The sequence below is a fragment of the Euprymna scolopes genome, chromosome 14, assembly GCF_053919585.1.
Source record: "Euprymna scolopes isolate OS-2025 chromosome 14, ASM5391958v1, whole genome shotgun sequence".
Taxonomy (NCBI): domain Eukaryota; kingdom Metazoa; phylum Mollusca; class Cephalopoda; order Sepiida; family Sepiolidae; genus Euprymna; species Euprymna scolopes.
In genome coordinates this window covers 155,366,271-155,387,130 of record NC_136495.1, presented here as the reverse complement: position 1 = coordinate 155,387,130, position 20,860 = coordinate 155,366,271, and the positions used below count along the sequence as shown (strand labels likewise).

The window sequence follows — 20,860 nt, the reverse complement described above, 5'->3', positions numbered from 1 at the left end:
ATCTAGCAGAAACTACTATCAATAATTTCCCCCACTCTTTATTTGTGCCTAAACCTAAACGTAGATTCCATGAACAAAGCTCCTTTCTTAGAATTGCACACCTATGGAACTCTCTTCTGTTTTCTTGCTTTCCAAATGACTACAATATGATCTCTTCAAGTCCAACGTAAACAAATTCCTGAGGAGCCATTCTCTTAAGTAATCCAATTTACCAAATTTCCACTACTAACGATTACTAAATTACTGCCCCATCGACTACTGTACACTCATTAACCCTTATCCTCAAGTGGCCTCTGGGCCTAGATCAGTGATCACTCCTTTGTAACAATAAAAAAAAAAGAAAAAAATATCCAAAAAATGATTATTTTCATTGAAATATGCTTATTTACAAAATTTTTTAAATAAATATAATAAAATAAATTAGATATAATTATTTACAAAAATAATATGGAAAGTAATTTTTTAATAAATTAAGTAAATGGAAAAGAAAGTGAATGTTTGCTTAAACTTATCCAAAAACATGAATTCTTCAGATATAATTAAATTAAATGCAATGGGAAAAAATTGTGCATTTATCCAAAAATAATTCATTAAACTTCATAAACATGGATCCGGTACGTGATATTGCCAAAAAATGTTTATTTTTGTCTTTAGCATAGGCTACATACATTGTGCGGGCCACTTTCAAAGCAGGAAGTTGTTTGTCTGGGTAAATATGCACTTGCACCTACTATTTTTACGAGCAGGATCCATGGAAATCCACATTTGTATTCTTCATCTGTTGTACAATGTTGCTGTGCTTAAAAATATTTCCATTTTATGGACATCCGGCGTGAATGAAGGCCCTACTATATAATTGTATGATCTTTATTCAACCGAAAACAAACTTATCTAAATACTTTGATTAATGTTGTTTTATAATATATTTGGTAATGGTGATATGTCTGCAAAACCCTTGCAGAAGTTTGTGATATGTTACCATTCTACGGATATGTGGACGCCAAGATATTATTGTATCCTCTTTGCATAGAACAGATACTACACTTTGGTCCAAGGAAATGTATTTTAGTTAGAATTTCACATCAAATACAACGGTGACATCAGATAAATAGAAAGACTTTTTTGCATTGTATCTTTTGCGATCTTATCTAGTTAAAAAAACGGGTGAAAGGTGATAACATACAAACCGACATAAAATTGTCGTAGTGTATTATAATAGGTTTACATTCATATACGCGTTATTACTTTAAAAATGTGTCTAATCAGCAGTTGTTGACTCAACCAGTCAAAAACAAAACAAGAAAAACTTGTCATTCTTTATATTTTAATTTAATCGTCATTATCGTTATTAACATGCATTAAGCGACACGTCTAACGAGTTGCATGTTTGCAAATAACAGGCTTGCTCCAGGGAAAGATATATATCCAAGAGAATAGACATCACACAAGGTATCGGAAATATTCCTTGTTTGTGGGTTGATCACATAGAACTTGATTGGTTCGATTGAAAAAACTAATGAGTTAACAAATACAAGATTCTCTGCTTTAGTTATGATCTATTTGAAGTTTAAAAAAAAAAAAAAAATGGTCACTCAAATACAAAATCCCTAGGTATTAGGTCTTTTATGCTCATCGATTTGCAGCAAACTGGCCTTTTCAAGTAGATATCTGGGTGTCTTTCTGGTGTTGTTTTAGTAATATATATTTATATATTCCCCAGTAGAGGAGCAGAGAGTGGATTGATCAAGCGTTTCACAGCCAGTTAGTCCTCTGAGCATCTCAGTCAATTGAGGTTTGTGTAGCTCTCAGAAAGAGATAAGTCCTGGACTCTCAGTTAATGAATTATGTTTTGTTGGACTAGTGTTTTGAATCGATCAAGCTAAAAATTCTCATTTGCAAATCTGTTGATTAAAAGAGGAAAACTGGAATCATTGTTGCCTAAAGATAAAGAAAAAACATAAATAAAAGTTGTAATTTTATTTGGAAGGAGAATTCTTCCATTCCAGCACAAACTGCAACATGTTTAGAGATTTGCTAATAACAAGCTTGCTGCGAATGAGAGATTTCACCAAGAGAAGACGAACCACACAAGAAATTGAACATGTTTGATTTGGAGTTCACCACCGAGAATAATTGAATATCAACTTGGAATAAAGTAATTGTTCTTTGCTGTAGCCATGATCCACTCACGGTTTGTTAAAAATAATGGCTATCTAGATATGGGTCCCCCCGGAGTCATTCAGTTTTTTTCTCCATTGATTGGTAGCTGATTATCTCAAGTGGTGTTTCTGATGTGGCAAAAATCTATAATTATTAGAGATCGGAATACCTGATTTCTTTTCATACCTTCCTAGCTTACTGCAAAGATCATGTTTGGTTCCACACATTTGTGTGAACAGTTATTTTTTTTTTTTTCATGAAATCAAAATATATCAAAAAACAAAACTGACTGATCAATATTTGTCATCCCACACAGAAATTGTCAAAAAAAAAAAAAAAAAAAAAAAAAAAAAAAAAAATAAAAAAAATAATGAAGCCTTAGTGCAAAACAGTGAAAGCCTTTGAATTGTTGATGGATATCAAATTTTAATTTACATATAATGCATTTTTTGCTATTGTATTGAAATAAATGAAGATCGTTAAAATTTTTGTTAACTTGTTTTATTGAACTGCATGTACACAATTATTTGAATTTGTTTTGAAATTGAAAAAAAAAAAAAAAAAAAAAAAAAAAAAAAAAAAAAAACACACACACAAGCAAAAAAATTCTATTTATCCTGTTAAACCTTTGTGGCCCCCATGACAATACAAATCAACGCCTATGGCCCTGAGGAGACTTTGAGCTTGACGTGCCTGTTTTAGAAGATGTGCAAGGGGCAGTCAGTTATCAGTTGCCTTCAGAAACAGATGATCTGTTTGGTTGGGTTTGTGACTTGATTTAAATCAGGCTAAGAATTTGCATTTACAAATTTGTTGTTCAGTTGAAGAAAATGGACATCATTGACCCCCCCCCCTCTCCTAAAAAACAAACAAACAAAAAAAAAAACTTTGTTACTTGTTTTAAATTGGAGTTGTAATTTTATTTTAAGGGAAAATTCTTTTGTTGCAGCACCGACTAAGACCTCAGATAGGTGTCAAGGAGTTTGGATGAAGACAACAAGCAAACCATTATCGCTTGTACAATGAATGCAGACAAATGTTCCTCCACAATTGTAAAGAAATTTTAAAAAGTGACATTCCTTTCATTGCTTTAAAGAATATTTTTAAGAAAAAACTAAGAAAGATTTTAAGTTTATAGAAAAGATAAATTAAAAGTTGAAAGCCATCACTCCAAAAATTTACATGGACTTTTATTTCAAATTCTTCCAATGTTCGTTCTTTGGAGATTAAAAAATGCGACTTGGACTTTACAATGCTGCTTTGCAGGCAACTTGATTGAAACAAAACAGAAAATAGGACGAAACACCTTTGAAAGAGACTTTTTAAAAATTTTGGAGGCATGAATGAACATCCTCTTCTGGAAAAAAGATCCTACCTGGTCATATTCTGATGAACCTGGATAGAGTGGCCAGCCCAAAAACAATTCAGCAATCACACAGCCTAGCGACCACATATCTATGGCTTCACAAAAAGGAAGACCCAGAAGAATTTCAGGTGCCCTGGAAAAGAGGGAAAAAATAAGTTTTAGTTTTCAGACTCAACAAATACAAAAAAAAATAAATAAATAAAAATAAAAAAAGGTTTGATAACAAGAACACAAACGTGTTGGTTCTATATACTCTTGGGATTTTTTTTCACATCTTCCTTAGATTCATTTTCATTTCAGAATTTCTATTTTCTTTTTAATTTTTTTTAGGGTGTGTGTGATTAGTAGGACTATGACAACAGAATATTCTTTTCATGGTTTTTATTCTCGAGTATATACCCAACATAGACAATCAACCGAGAACCACATAACTCTATATAAAAGCATGTAAGATATTGACAGATAAACACCCAAGAATCAAAACAATGAAAAGAATACGCTGTTGTCCTAGCCTCAGTCCTAGCATAATGGATACTGTTTAAGCTTATGGAATCGGATCAGTATTGGTTTCTTTCTGAAAATTCTTATACTGGATAGGAAAACATTCTGAGCGGATATTTTTATCCTTTGTTCATTTATATTAAAAAGGAAGTAACAAAACCTCAAATCTGTTAATTAAAGCATAGATCATAAGTTCATATTTTTACAAGTTATTTCATTTACCTCCCCTCCAGCAGATTAGACACAAAGTCAGATGTGAGTCTGATGAAAGCGTTTCCGTGAAACAGACAAGACTTGAACCCGGCACACCCAGGTTGTCAAGCCCTTAATCATCATTTGAAATCCTGGGTTTAATTATTTACGTTGTGATATTTAAAATTCCCTCATGACCTAAAGTTGGGCTTATATATTATCTATCTTCATATCTGATGTATAAGTTGTTAATACGTAACTACTATATATTGTTTATTCTCCATACTTGTGATATTTAACAAAAAAATTCTTGCTTTTTCAAATGTTTGTAAACGTTTCACTCAACAAGTTTGATGTTTTATCGCTAATATAAATAATGCAACACATGCTAGCATATAAAACAGACATTTAACTGATGATGATGATGATGATGATGTGGTAAATGATGATGATGATGATGATGTAATAATGACCCATTTTAGGGTTCCAATTTTGTGGCAAAGATTTTGTTTTGGGGAGAGCCAATTTTAGGGAGACATTTTCAAGGAAAACAGTTTCTAGATAATGTGAGAGAACGTGAGAAATGCAAACCAAAAAAAAAAAAAAAAAAAAAAATGATTACGAAAGTGATATTTTATATATTTTAAATATTTTATAAGGTGAAGTTTACATAGATTGAAAAACAAAACATTTGTTAACATTTTGAATCCTTGCAGAATTTATTAACCGAGATATCAAGGAAGTCAGAGTTGATAATTTAAAGGTTGTGAATTATCCACGCACCTGAAAGATCGCAATTCAAACCCCCTCACCCCAAATTACAAAATTTACACGCGATTAAAATTTATTAAGAGTAAATGTTCATTTGTTTTCATTGTCAAAAGTTCAATGAAAAATGTTAAGGAATATTAAAATGAATACGTTTATACATTTGTTTTCTGTAAGCAAATGACAATGTGAAGGAATTAATGTGTTGTGTATGTGTGTGCATTAGTGTCCGCGTGCATATGCGTATGACTGCGTGTGAGTTTAGAAATGTATTATTTAGCTTCCCCAAGACCAACACAAGGGCAAGGGAAGTTGGCATAAAGTAGATGTGTTATAGATCTTGGCCCTAACTCTTTATTGAACGAAAAATCTTATTTTCAGAGTCGATCAAAACAGAAAATATGATAAATTCAGAGTAGTTCATCTGATTGGCTTAAAATGTTTTTATTTTTTATTTTTATTAATTCAGGAAGGTGCATGCGTCGAGCTTTATGCATCAAATCGATTTTAAGCATTTGCATTTGAGGCACCAAAGGGTAAACTTCATTGCTACATGAATATACGTTCTCATATTCTATTTGATTGATATGCATCTTAATGCAGAGTACTTACTGGCAGATGCATCAATATCTACATTGCCGACATTTTAGACGACACATTGATATTTTTCATGGCAAAGAGACGTTAGTTTTATAATGATCACACTAAAAAGACAAAAACTTATTAAATTTATCTATTTGATGTTTTCTTATTTAGAAATTCTATAAATTGTTTTGAAGAAAGCTGATAGAATCAATACTAAAATGCAAAAACTGGTTAAGACCATATTTAGGTAAGAACTTGAGAAATATTTAAAAATCTATTGTTATGCAATGCATTTTATGATTAACAAAAAAAAAAAAAAAAAAAACTAGAAAAAAGTCAAAACTCATCTTCCATTTTCTTTTGTTTGAAAGGATGAGAATTCAGAGAATTTTCTTTTTGAAAAGAATATTTCTAACAAATCAATAAAATGATCTCAATGAGATTGAATTTGTGATGATAACCATTTCCAAAGACACAACCAATATTGGTGAAACAGTTATAATTTTTTTTTTTTTCATGAAAAGCATAACATTGTTCTCAATTTCATTAACAGGCAGAAATTAATTACCATCTCCTATTATATAAAGCAAAGATATGTGTATGTTTGTATGTCTACTAAAAACTTTCGCCGTTCGCAACTGACTGGGTCGAAACTGGTACCATCTGAGATAACAAGTCCTCGGATGCATAATATGTAAAAATTGGAGAAAAATAGCCATAGTATAGAAATAGAGTTTTAAATTAGGTGGGGGTCAGTTAAAATCGTCTCTTTCTAAACGATTTCAAGAGTTGCACATTCGCCAAGCATCGTTTTTTGAATTTGTTTAAATAAAAAAATTTCCAAAGTAATTTCGCAATCAGTGCTGTGGTCTAGGAAGTTGTCTCAAGAATTAGTTTTGTGATTCGCTTACATATACTATTGATCATTTTTTTTTTTTTGCAGTTTTGTAATTTGGTCATGTTATTTTATCAGAGGGTTAAATTTTTATTCAAAAAGAAACAAAAATTCCAATCCAATTACGAGTCTGTAATGAAAACAAAAAAACAACAAAACTTGCTTTCATTTACATTTTCAACAGTTTTGTTTTCTTTTGCATTTAAACAGGCTTAAACGATTTTTAAACTTTGGATTATTTATTTGGAGTTTTTATTATTTTTTTTATTCATCAGCGGTTAATTAAATAAAAACAAAGCATTTTTCTTATTTCAAATGTTACGTCAATCACATTTTGTTTCACATCGTAACTGCTAGAAACTTTTTTTTGTTTTAATAACACAAGAAGTCATAACGAATCATGTTTACAACATAAAAACATTTCGGTTAAAACAAATTCTTTGTTATTTTTAAAACTGAATTATTTTTAGGTTATTTTCGTTGCAACAAACTGTAAAAAGAATTTCTTTAATGCAGCTTCAGTCTAGAACTGAGGCAGCATTTGTGAAATTCGCTTAAATTGGTATATAGTCATCAAAAAGTGGTAAATTTCCTGAGAATAGCTTTTTTTCTTCGTTTCCCTTCTGCCAAAATATCTGGTGACGAAGTTGTCACAAACTTGGTTTATATTTTTTGTTTTTTTTCTGTTTTTAGGTAGGATTACTCACTGTATCTTTATTTTTGAAATTATTGTGGAGGTATTGACGTTGCCCACGAAGTTGACATGTAATAATGAAAAAGTGCTCAACATCCTTAGTATAGCAGATGTGTCCAAATAGAACTTCATGTGGACATTGGCAATGCCGAGTATCCATGCTAGTCAAATATAAAAGAAGGGTTTCAAATAAATGCTTTTTTTTTTGCTTTAATTCAACACAAACAAAGTATATTGCTACACGGACATAAGAGGCTACTATTTGGGGCCATATCTACAGGGATATGTAGGGAGTTGAGCAGAGAGATGCCTGTTCACATAAAAGTTCTGCATATTAGTACAGTTAGGGGAGGAAATTCCAAAGTCTAGCAGTTTGAGAGAAGAAACTATTAGTGTAGCATTTACGGATCTCTAGAGTGAAGTGGTGGGATTTTGCTGCTTGTTGGGTTAGTGATATTAAAATGAAGGGGGCACAAGTGCTACAAGTTCATCAGAACACATTCCATTAAAATAAATGTAAAACATGCATAGGGATGCAACATTAGGACAGGGGTTGGAGTTTGGTTGATAGTAAGGGTCCTATTAGGTTGGAGATTTTTTTTTTATCGCGTCTAAAAACGAGACTAATGGTAAATGCACTTACCCAGATGTGGCAACGATATGCCATACATGGGTAAATGGTGCCTTTGTAGAGATATGCAATACTCTCAGGTACAAATAATTTTCGAGCATGGTAGAGAGAGCCAAACTTCTATGCAGCAGCCTTGGCAATGTCTTCAATGTATTTGTTTCCACTAATATTGTCTATGAATGTTAAGCCAAGGAGTTAGAATGAAGAGTTCTCGAGTAGCGTATTATTAGTCATGTCAACCAGTGGTAAAGAATGTTTCTTGTAATTGTTAAAGGAAAGAAGCTTACTCTTAGCAACATTAAATTTTATGATCCAATTACGTCCTCATTCCACTATGGACTGAAGGTCATTCTTTAATGTTTCAACCATTGCCTTAGATATGTACACATTCATTTTCTCTTCATGTCTGTTATAGGTGGTGTCATCAGCAAATATACTCATCCCAAAGACAATTGTATCAGGAAGATTGTTCAGGAATATAAGGACTAATGATGGTCCAAAGATCGACCCCAGAGGCACACTCGCATTTATATCATGCTGTTCGAACACAACCTGCATTTTTCTCTTGTCCAAGAAGGATCTGATTATATTAAGCATTCGTCCAGTAATACCATATGATTTGAATTTGAAATACGTCTTTATTATTTTTTAAACAAATTAAAAAAAGAAAGAAATGAAAAAAGTTTATGGTTTAAAAAAAAGAAAAAGAAAAAAAAAGTTCTACATAATTCGTATATTAGAAATTTAAATTTTTGGATTATGAGTTAAAGAATTTTAATATCAAAACTCAATTTTAACTTAAAAAGAAAAAAAAGTAAAGAAGCCATTATATTAAAAGATGCCTCAAATTGAATGAAAATCAGTTTCTCGCATATCTTGTTTCTTTGATTGTATAAAGGGAATATTTTCAAGGTTAAGGTAAAAACAATAAAAATACAATACAAACGCTTGGTTTTTAGGTTAAGAGCAGGGTTAATTAAGTAGGACCGACTGCATCTCAACACATTCGTAATGCAAAAAAGAAATATTGTTACCAGAATATAACACTTTATCTCACAAATAAAACAGATTCTGCATATGACTTTGAACAACATCCCGTGGTGAAGCCCTATTTTGGGAGTTTATAGTAGTGGGGAATGACCCCTTAGTTGCTGTTACTCTCAGGTTCATTCTGACCTAGTACTTGTCAAGATCCCATCCATGGTTTCAATAAAATGTGCCCCGAGTATGAGATGAAAATGTATCCAGTTGTCCACACATATTTTTACATCATGTATAACTTGTTAAGAGGGTGACTGTGGTTAACGATACAAACAGAAAACCTGAGGATGCCATGTTCAAATCCATTTAATTCCACAGAAACATTTTCATCAAACCAACACTGAAGTTTTTTTTGTCTAACCTCCTGAAGCAGAAATCAATAAAATAAATAAGAATAATTAATCGAAGATATTAACAATTTGAAGCATAACATTTTTTACAAACATTGGAGAGTTTTTTGTTTATTCCGTACAACCCTTTTCGGGTTATGTAACGTCAAATCCAGTCTTTTTTGTAAATAATATATCTTTCTGCATATGTATGTTCTATATACTTTTCTGCATATGTATGTTCTATATATCTTTCTGCATATGTATGTTCTATATATCTTTCTGCATATGTATGTTCTATATACTTTTCTATATATGTATGTTCTATATACTTTTCTATATATGTATGTTCTATATACTTTTCTGCATATGTATGTTCTATATACTTTTCTGCATATGTATGTTCTATATACTTTTCTGCATATGTATGTTCTATATACTTTTCTATATATGTATGTTCTATATACTTTTCTATATATGTATGTTCTATATACTTTTCTATATATGTATGTTCTATATACTTTTCTATATATGTATGTTCTATATACTTTTCTATATATGTATGTTCTATATACTTTTCTATATATGTATGTTCTATATACATTCACCTGGAGATTTGTTTTGTCTATTTTTGCAGATTCTTTTATCATGTATTTAGATTTAATTATGTTTGTAAATTCCATTTTGGACCCGAGTGATAGATGAACCCAAATGTTACAATGCTAAGTACATTCGTTCGGTTTTGCCTCCAAAACTGAATATAACAAAATGTAAAAAATGTAAGAGAAAAATTTACTATTAAAACAAGCTGAGCATGCTGAAAAATTTACTTTCACCATGACTAATGTTTGTGCAAAATTTTTTAAAAATTCAAGTGGTTATTGAGAAAAGTGCAAATAAATAAACAGATCAGCGATTTGGGGGTAATTCTACCCCTATAATACCTCATAGGGGATGCAACCAGTTATCCCGAAAAATTCATTCTGGCAAAAATTTACTTTCACCATGACTAATATTTGTGCAGATTTTTTTTTTTTTAAATCCAAGGCATGGATATTGAGAAAAGTAAAAAAAACAAAACCAAATGAACAGCCAAACGATTTTGGGGCAATTTTACCTTTATGATGCCCCCTAGTTGTGCCAGAAAATCCGTAATGACAAAAATTTACTTTCATCATGACTAATGTTTGTGCAAAATTTTTTAAAAATCCAAAGCGTAGTAATTGAAAAAAAGTGCAAACAAACAAATAGAAGTGAATTACTAGATCCAATCCCTCCTTTGTTGGGGGATCAACAATTGGGAAATTATGAGATGAAAACAAAAGAATCCTCATTCAATCCCAGGCAATGTTGAGTTTTCCTGCTAGTACAAGCCTACAAAGTGTGATGGAGAGAATTGATAACTATTGAAATCTTATGAGCAAAAAGCTCTCCCCAGAATTCAGGCTGCCGCCCCTCAAAGTATTAGTTTCAGTCCCCACAACAACATGGTTTAATCTGACACCTGCTGCTCATTTGCATACAGGTGAAATGGACTAGTCCTTTCAAGTAGGAAAGATATGTTGGAATTCAATCACCGAGTGGTTTCAGGTGGGGGAACGGTTAAGGTGTTCTCGTGGGAGGGAGAGTTACAGGGTTCTTTTCTTTTGACAGTAACTACTTCACCAAACCCTCTTAAGCTGACCCCAGTAGCAGCAGCAGATGTTCATGAAGGCTACATGACAAAAAACAATTGTGAAAAGGTATTTTTTTTTTTTTTTTTTTTTAATTTTGTCACAAATAGAAGATACAGAAATTGGGATGAAATTAAAAGGAGAATCAGAAAAATATGACAGATTAATCTCAGAGAAGATTCATATAATTTTTATAAATATATTGCAACAATAGAATTTAAAAAAAAAAAAAAAAAAAAAAAAAAAATTACCTACTTTATTTTATTTTTTTTTTCACAATTGAAATTGGTCTAGACAAGGCATAAAGCCTATTGATGTAAGGAGCTAACAAGAACAAATAATGATTATCATAGACAGACGATCCTATTGACCTTAGTCTTGAATTAAAAACAAACAAATAGAAAAGAAAATAAAAACATAAAAAAATACGAGACTATAAGTAAGAGGAAAACAGCACGAAGAGAGTTCCACAAGCTTGAGGTTCTTGGAAAAAAGCTATTGGAATAGGAAGCTGTATTACAATGAGGTATCAAAACAGTGACTTGATGAAGACCAACAAGTCAAACGAACTGGAACAAAAGAAGCAGCAAATAGATCAGACAATTCTGAAGAACACATACCATAATATTTATAGAAAAAAATAGCAACATCACGTCTGTGAGAAAGAGGTTGCAGAGACGAATAAAGAATGGGCCCCAATCAAATTACAGATACATTTCTGCACCTTATCGAGAACTTTCAAACTTGAGTGAATTCATTTTTTTGCCTTATCAAATTGTTTTCGCCTGTTTTTACACACTCTCCAAGTGATTATTTCTTTTATTGATTTATCATTAAAAAAAAACCCAAAAAAAACAATCTATGAGGGTCATTCCAAAAGTAAAGCCTCCTATTTTTATTTTTAACTCAAAAAGTTGAAGACCCATGAAGATGGGAGTGATTAAAACAAGCAAACTTTTTTTTCTACATAGTCACCACCATTCTCAATGCACTTTTGCCAGGAATCCAATGATGCACTTTTGCTTCGACGCACATCCATAAGAGGGTTTGCTTTCTTAAGAGTCTCACACCATCATTATCTGCAACAGGGATGAAACTTTTAGGTTATGAATGCATAAGTTCAGTCATCATAACCATGCAATTTGTAATCCTTTCTGATCTATTTAGGTGGTATAAAACAATAATAGATATTATTTTTGAAACGCCTTGTAGCTTGATCTTTATTGCACTATGAATCATATCAAGAAGATTCAATGTGTTAGCTGTTGAAATAAATTTGAAATATAGACAGTTTTTGAGTGGATTTTGCCTGATGTTTAGGCTGACTTGACCTATTAATGACCATTTTTTGAGGATTTTTTACTTTTCAAATCCTGCATATTTAGTCATAAACTGTGAAATTTGGCTTCTGAACTAATAACATACAAGTCAACAAATTTTCTAATTTTCCACCATAGTTTGGTGGATCATCATGCTATCAAAATAACTTCTGTACCATTGTTAGTTTTGCAAACATATACATGCCCACATTAAGAGTGAAAATAAAATTCTGCTGCTATCAGATCAAACTGTTTGAAAATATTGGCTTCCAAACCTAAAAAGGCACTATTTTTCCCCTTTTTCTTTGAAAAACTCATTCATGTTCTGCAAGTAAAACAGAAATAAGTTTTCCTCTACAAAACAACCAAATCAAACACTATAAATATTTGAAGATAAAAATAACTTGAAACAAAATCTTTTACCAAAATGACCAAAATCTACATTAAATAGCATATGCTACAAAAAACAAAAAAACAAGCCAGAATTGTTATTGATCTGATTCCATAAAATATCACTATTAGAAAAAAAAAAAAGGTTAAAAAATCAATTGGCTAACAGAATTAGTTTTTAAAATCTGTTTTGAAAATAAATTTCCAGATCAAAGACAAATATTCAAACTTTGGACTATTCCACTGCTAAATAATAAACTGCAATGCTGTGAATATGATCGACTCATACTTTGATTTATTGCGGAATTTTTTGTTAATTTGGTCTGCAATAAATAATAAAACAATATAAAAGAACATATTGAGGATCGTTCTACTAAAATATCACTGGCAAAAAAAATATTCATGATAATGAATTCTGGCAAATAATAGGTAGACTCCATTTGAAAAATTTTATTAGCCAAAAATTACTTTCTATTCCATAGTATATGCTTCCAAATTATTTTCAGATTTTGAAGTGCCAAAAAGTAATTTTTTCAATTATTAATAAAAGATTAAAATGGCTGACTTGTTTACAAAGAAATGGCAATGTATTTCGATGAATTTAATTTTGTAATAATTTTATTTTAATAAGATTAAAAAAGAAAAAAAAAACGTTTCAGGTTTTTATGCTATTGCATTTTTTATTTCAATAAATATTCATTAAATAGTTTATATATATCAGTGACTTGGCAGGGCCACAGGAGAGACAACTGAAATAGCAAAACTGAAGCTGGCCTGCCGGACACTATATAGGCAAATTTGGGCATATTTTATTGGTTTGAAAATATATGTTCTTTTTTACCAATTGTCATAAAATGTTAACCATAGAATAGTATTAATACTCTTCAAAAAGCCTGCAAATTTTCATGTAGTTTCGTCCCATAGAACCAAAGATATGAGCATTTCAATATTCAATTTGGCTACCAGTACAGATATATCCATAGATATATCTATACTTTTTTGGGCAATTTTATAAGTTCCAAATCTCAGTGACTATTGATCAGAATTTAACAAATGAACGTTCATTGAATTGTGAAAAATGTGACCAACTTTAACCAAAATCAGCATCATTCCAATTTCCTGTCATAGAATACTCTCATTACTGTTTATTATGAATGCATCGCCAACATGGTATTGATATGTTAATTTCTTTCTGTTTCTGTGTTGTCAGTGGAGGAAAGATGCTAGACTGCAGATTTAAGGGCGGCTTTGTGGACTGGAAATGAATCTTCTGATCAGCAGTAATCATCACTTCATATACTGATAATTGCATAAGTATGAAGCGCGAGAGTAAATAGGTATAAAAATTGTTAATATGTCATGTAGAGGCATGAAAAGCACAGACACAAGAGAAGTGGGCTCATAATCTTTATTCACATAAAAAAGATAGGAATAGCAAAAAAAAGGGGGGGGGATAGTAAAGTGGAAAAAAAAGAGAAAAAAAGGGCATTGTTAAAAAGTTGTGGCTTATATATATTAGAAAAGGAAGGAAGGAAAACATTTTGAATGAAACAACCTCTCAAGTGATGTCTGTCAACTGTCAGAATGAAAATCTCAATTAAGGATAACAACTGTAGCTGATAATGATTAGCTGTGTGTCCCCCTGAGAAAGCACACATAGGAAATGAAAGGGGCGGGGCGAGAGAGAGAGAGAGAGAGAGAGAGAGAGAGAGAGAAGGTCAAAGGACAGAATGATAGGAAGTTGTGCTCTTAAAAGGGGGAAGAGGAGGGAGAGGGAAGAGGTCATATCCACTGAAATTTCAGTTATTTACTTAAGATGGAATTAGTAAAATGGCCAACTCAAGCTGAACAGTAATTTTGTTTTTGAAATTGCAAATAGAGTCTCCACTCCCTCACACCTTAAACAGGAATTGCTTTTTGTTTGTTTTAAAGAGATGATGAATCAGCCTACAAAAGAGACTTGTAAAATAATCTTTTCCTTTATAAGGAAAATTTTATTATTGTGACTGAAAAAATAAGTTCAGAACCAGCTTGGAGAGGAAGAGATAAAGAAAACCACAACCTAAGTGAGTGTGTATACAAGGATCGGTCATCATATCGTTTGAATCCAAAGAGTCTATAGTTGGCATTAGTTTCAGATATTTTTTCTTGTCAGAATTCTTTCTGAAATGCATTGGGGATTATGGGAGGGACCATGAAGGTTGCTAACATTCTAAGTGGAAGTAATTTTGTGGAACGAACTGAATTCAAACTCAGGGCGTCTAGGTCGTCAGTCCATGTCCTTAACCACTAGACCATTATCCCCTACATTTTCCAGAATAACCAACAAAGCAAAAAGGGGTGAAAAAATAAATAGACAACAAATAAATGTTACCAAAGGCAAGCTAAGCTACTCTTATCTATCTACAAGGGGCGTGCAATAAGTAATGCCCCTGACCCACTTCCAGTTGTCTGATATAGCTGAACTTTTGCATGTGCAATAATTTATATCTCTACAGGTTATGTGGCAAATTACAGCTCTGAAGTAATTGTGGTTTCTGTTTTACAGGTGTTTGAATTGAGTCAGGTGTGAAATGGAGCTTGTTGAATGTCGAGCAGTGATCCGGTTTTTATATTTGAAAGGAGGCACACCACAGGAGACTTTTGATGAAATGAAAGAAACTTATGGTGATAATGACCCATTGTATGACCTTGTAAAACGCTGGCATCATGAATTCAAACATGGCCGGAAGTCTATGGAAACAGCTCCCAGACTTGGTTGCCCTCTTTTGCCATTGATGAGACATCTGTCTGCCAAGTTGAAGCTGCCATTTTGGAAGAGCGGCACATTACTATTCGCCAAATAGCCCACGATGTCAAGATTAGTACAGGATCTGTGGAAACTATCATTCATGACCATTTGCATATGCATAAAGTGTCTGCCAGATGGATTCCCAGGTTGTTTACACCATTCCAGAAGCGAGAACGCGTCGAGTGCTTGAAGATGAATTTGGAGATGTGCCAAGAAGATGAGTCAAAGTTTTTCAAAAGACTGATTACACAGGATGAAACCTGGGTCCATCACTATGATCCAGAGACCAAAGCTCAGTCAATGCAGTGGAAGCACTTGGACTCACCACCTTCAAAGAAGGCAAGGGTGCAGCCCTCCGCTAGCAAGGTCATGCTCACAGTCTTCTGGGACTAGGGTGGAGTAGTGATGACAGATTTCCTGGCAAAGGATACCACAATTACAGGAGCGTATTATGCTTCACTTTTGAGAAAATTAAGGGAAGCTATCAAAATTAAGAGGCAGGGCAAGATCAGCAAAGGTACCCTTCCTCCTGCAGGACAACGCTCCGGTCCACAACTCGCATGTCGCCAGATCAGAAGCACGGGCGTGTGGTTATGAAATCTTCCCCCATCGTCCCTACTCTCCTGACCTTGCACCCTCTGACTTTCACCTCTTCCCAACCATGAAGTTGTTTTTGAAACGAAAGCGTTTCCCAGATGATCCAGCCTCGATTTCTGAAGTCACGCCGTGGTTGGAGGACCAACCTGGGGTGTTTTACAAAAACGGTCTCCAGAGCTGCATCAAGCGATGGGAGAAATGCATAACTCTGGGTGGTTCCTATGTAGAGAAAGACTAATAACTGTGCCAAGTTTTGTTGCTCTACTGCTATGGGAAGTGGGTCAGGGGCATTACATATTGCACGCCCCCGTAGATATTTTTTTTTTGCGTTTTAACTTATTTTAAAGTTACTTAAAAATAAAAGATAGTATAAAAACCAGTAGAGTTAGAAAAAAAAATAAAATGGTCTCATTGGAGCCCTTGTCGAGCCTTGATAATCGCTAAAAAATCAAAAACTAAATAAAAATATTGGTAGAACATTACATTTTTGCACGATTGGTGACATTTATTGGATGTTTTTCTATTGGTATTTTGTTTAATTTTCGATTTTTGAGTAATCATTGAGGCTCAACTGCAAAGAGACCATTTTATTTTTCATTTTAACTAGACAAGCTTTACAGAATAAAGCAAAATATGAATATTTTACTTGCAATTTCATTATAAAATAAAAATTTTACATTTCATAGCATTTGAATCTTTCATTTTGATCACTAAAAAAAAGATAACTCTGGATTCAACTATACAATATGGTTTGAGACCCTTGAGTTATGTATGGGTTATTTTTTAAATACTTAAAACAAAAAAAAAGTGTGTGGGGAGAATAATTGCTCTATACAACATGATTCCTGTTATACAGTAAAATTATACAGCATAATCATGTTTGACACACCGGTTCCCATCAGATCATTAAAGTTAAGAAACAATGAGCCTGGTCAGTACTAAATGGGTGACCATTTGGGATTTCCAGGTTCTATATGTGCTCTCCGCTTATCTCAGCATAGTTTCCAGTCGTCCTGGACTTCTCCTTGCCACTGGACTCAAGCAGTGCCGATTCAGGAGAGGTATGGTCGGAGATTGCACAACCCTTGCCTCACAATTACACGCACAGCTGCCCCTACAGGGGGTATCCTTTGTCTTTCGAGACTGAACAGAGGCATCGATACAGTAATGGACAACAAAATATCTAAAAAGAAAAAAAAAAAAAAAAACTCTTACCTCATGGGGAAGTTTTTTTTGTTTTTTTTTTGATAATATCTAGAAAGGTATGTGGAGAAAAAGACAAAAAAAAAAAAAAAAAAAAAAAAAAAATGGATTCAAACCCAACAAGACAAGACTAGCATCTTTTGCAAGTTTAGACTTGAATTTAAGATTATGTGCTGAAAAAAAAAAAAAAAAAAAAAGTAGCCGGTGAGGAGGAGATGATAACAGTTGATAATGAAACAAAAAACTAATGACAAGGTCCTCCAATCACAAACATGATAAACATTTTGATTATGGAGTTAGGATGAAAAAAAAAAAGGATGAATTCCATGAATAATTAATGGTGGGTTTCTTTGATTTATGGCATATCAATCCTTTTCTCGTCATGCTGAATCCAGTTTGAATTTGAATTTGGAAGCTCTTCATATTTTCACATATTTATTTAGTCTATGAATGTATGTTTCTTTTTTCATACGATTGGTTTTGGTTCATAGAATAATTCGTTTTGTATTTTATAAACAAAACGTCTGTAAACAAATCTATTTAATCCACAGATGGAATCCTGGCCAAGAGTGAACCAGACACCGAAGGCAGGACTCGACACTCCCATAATTTCAGGCTTCACAATTGGATACATTTTAACATTTTCAATCACTTATAGCACCCTGCCTAAAAGCTAATCGTTTGAAGTTCTTAACATTCATATACAACATGAATTGGAACAAATACATAGAAGACATTGCTAAGGATGCTGGAAAGGTGGGTTCCTTCTACTATGCTAGAAAATTACTCATGCCTAACAGTATCTGTATTACTACAAATGAACCATTCACCCATGCAAGAAGTATTGTTTTCACGTGTGCGTTGGTGCACTTGTCCCCCCCTTTCAAATACGAAAAAAAAAAAAAAAAAAAGTCTCAAGTTCCGCATTATCAACCAAGCTCTAACCCCTGTCCTATTGCCACAATTTTGCGTCCATATGCCTGTTTTACAAGTATTTTAATAGAATACGCTCTGAGGAACTCCTAGGACTTGCGCCTCCTTAAAGTACATATTTGTGACAAACCCATCAAGCAGGAAAAATCTTATCTCTTGATTGTTGAGGTCCCTAAATGCTAAAAACCTTTTCCCCTTGGACTGATATATTTTAGAATTCTCACCGTTTCCTGCTGACTGTACTAAAATGCACAAGTTTAAATCTAATGATAACCAGCATTTTGTTTCTCAACCCTTGACAGTTTTTATGAATGTAGACATGATCCTAAATAGTAGCCCCTTGCGTCCAAGTGGCTATGTTTCTTGTTTGGTATGAATAAGAGTTAAGAAAAAAGTTAGACCAGAAACAATAAAGAAATTGGTTTAAAAGAAAGCGGATTGCAAAAGATAGCAAGACACAGTTTTAGCTGAAAAATCTTGTTTTTGAACTGATAATCTAAGTAGTTTGATAGATCAAGTGATAAGAGTCACTTCTTATCAAGTATTATTTCTTTTTCTAATCACAAAGTTTCATATTAAAGTTAACAAGGTTTCCTTTTGCATAACAATTTCTTGTTCTTGAGGTATTCAGGTTTGTGACGAAGAACAAAAGACAACCTCAATTACAAACACAATAAAAACTGATTATGGAGAAGTAAAAAAAAAAAAAAAAAGGATGAATTCTTTCACTGTTTGAACATAATAATTAAGATGGAAGGTGTTTATTGGTGAAAATATACGCCTCAAAATATTAAAAGCTGGTCTAATAAGAAGAATAAATAATAGGTTAGACTCAAAGAAACTGACCTAGAAAGAGGCCTCCAATGATGAGTCATTCAGAGCAGAAAGGTGATATCGTATCAAATTAAAAAATAAGACAAAAGACAGGCAATTTGGCAATTGGCCAAATGTTCTTATATAAGACATCTTTCAGATTGAGCTTATACAGAGAAATTTGTATATCTTTGAAAGATTTGCAGTTAATGTCCATATTAAAAATAAAAAAAAATCTGTATGATGTATATGTTTGTGACGAGAATATATATAAAAAAAAATCATGTAAACTGATCAAGTAGTTATATTTTTTAAAGAAAATCAAATTTTATGTATATTGGAGGAGTAAATGTCTTGCCTGCCATTTTGAAAAAATATAAAAAAATCAGGGTTGGTTGGCTGGTTGTTTTTGTTTTACGGCATATCAACCCTTTTCGGGTTATTTAATGCCGAATCCAAAGATTCGGAAGAAAAATTTTTTAATAGAATATATTTGTTGTTTTCACGTCGGTTTCTATTTAACCCATAGTTGGGACCCTAACAGGTACTACCACTCCGGGTCAGAGTGGACCTGGGAGCAATGGTAATTAAAGGGTGGCTCCACATGCCCCAAAGCCCACAAGCTGGGGCCTCACCACTAGATATAGTTTAAGGTCATATCCAGGACCAAAAAATCAGAGAGATAACACAACAATAATGCCAAACCTGTAAGATTTATGTTGTAATGCCCATGAATTCTCATTAATCGCTTAAAAATGATTTTCTTTATAAAAATAAAACTATGTAATCAATTTATGTGATTTTTGGAATATGACACTTTCGTTTCATTATGTAGATGTGCAGCATATGTACGCTTCTTTAATTTTGTTTTATATATAGGAAATTCCTGACAAGAACCAAATTTTCATTTGGATTATTCAGATTACTGTTCTCATTTTAGATGTTATCATGCTTGGACTGATATAACCTTCAACCTTCTTCTGAAATTAGAATCTTTATTTCGAACTCGGGAATTTATATATGGAGTCTCAAAAGTATTCATTTACTAATCCAAACACATTCACAATTAGAACAGTAATCCAAATCATACAAATCAACCCCCCATCTAAAAAATTCCCAAACAAAACATATACAGTTTTTACGAATTAAATTTGATAAAATATTCAAGTCAAAACATTTTGACAAAACAATGATTTTCTCATCAAAATAATTTCATTTAATATCCATTTTACATGCTGGCATGTGCTGGATAGCCTTTAAAATTTTTTTAATTATCTCTGTCCAAGGTTTTATTTATCCCTCTTTCTCTTGAGAATAATTAAAATTAGTACTTGTACATGCTCATATGATTAAGCAAAGTAGAAAGAGGACTTTGGGTTTACTTTCAGCAACCTTGTAACTTTCACTTCTCTTATTTGCTCCCTTAGTTCTCACATTCCATGAGAAATATTTCTGATAAAGGGGGAACAATTGCTGTTTTGCGAGTAGAGATCTTTCCATTTAATATTTGCTGGCTAGTTTTTGAGTTCATTAAATCAAGTGGTTTCGTACCTTGTAGAAGCGATTTTCATAAAAGAAAAATACTGAGCAGTTCTTCCAGTGACCAATGCATCTAAGCCTGTATCATGTAAATGCCCCCCCCCCCATCTCAACGACAAAGTGAGTACGTATGATGATAAAGTATATAATTTTTATTTTCTGGAATATTCTGGTTGATCATTCGTTACTTCCGGACCAATTGAAGGTAGATATAATATAGCTAGGCTCAAAGTCAGCAAACCAAGTAGGCAGAATAAAATTTGGGCAGCATAAGCCAACAGTTGAATACAAGAGAAAATCAATAGTGAAGGACAGGGTGTCAGACAGTTGTCTCGACCTCACGGACCTGGTGCTGTCTTTCAACATAGAAAGATGAATGCTCTTGTATAGTGACATTGATGTAAAAAAAAAAACATTGGTCGATCATTTTGTCAGTTTTG

General features: G+C 32.7%; 1 protein-coding gene across 20 annotated transcripts in view; it reads right to left on the bottom strand.

Annotated features, from left to right (window-relative positions):
• Positions 1 to 20,860, bottom strand: part of LOC145293296 (homeodomain-interacting protein kinase 2-like) — a 288,357-nt gene that overhangs the window by 139,045 nt on the left and 128,452 nt on the right. For all 20 annotated transcript variants that reach the window (XR_013869708.1, XR_013869707.1, XM_080139909.1 and 17 more), the window contains exon 3: positions 3,536 to 3,659. Coding sequence is in view for 18 of the 20 variants with exons in the window: in XM_080139909.1 (XP_079996035.1) it covers positions 3,536 to 3,659 (124 nt within the window). In the remaining 2 variants the exon portion in view is untranslated. The remainder of the gene's footprint in view (positions 1 to 3,535; positions 3,660 to 20,860) is intronic.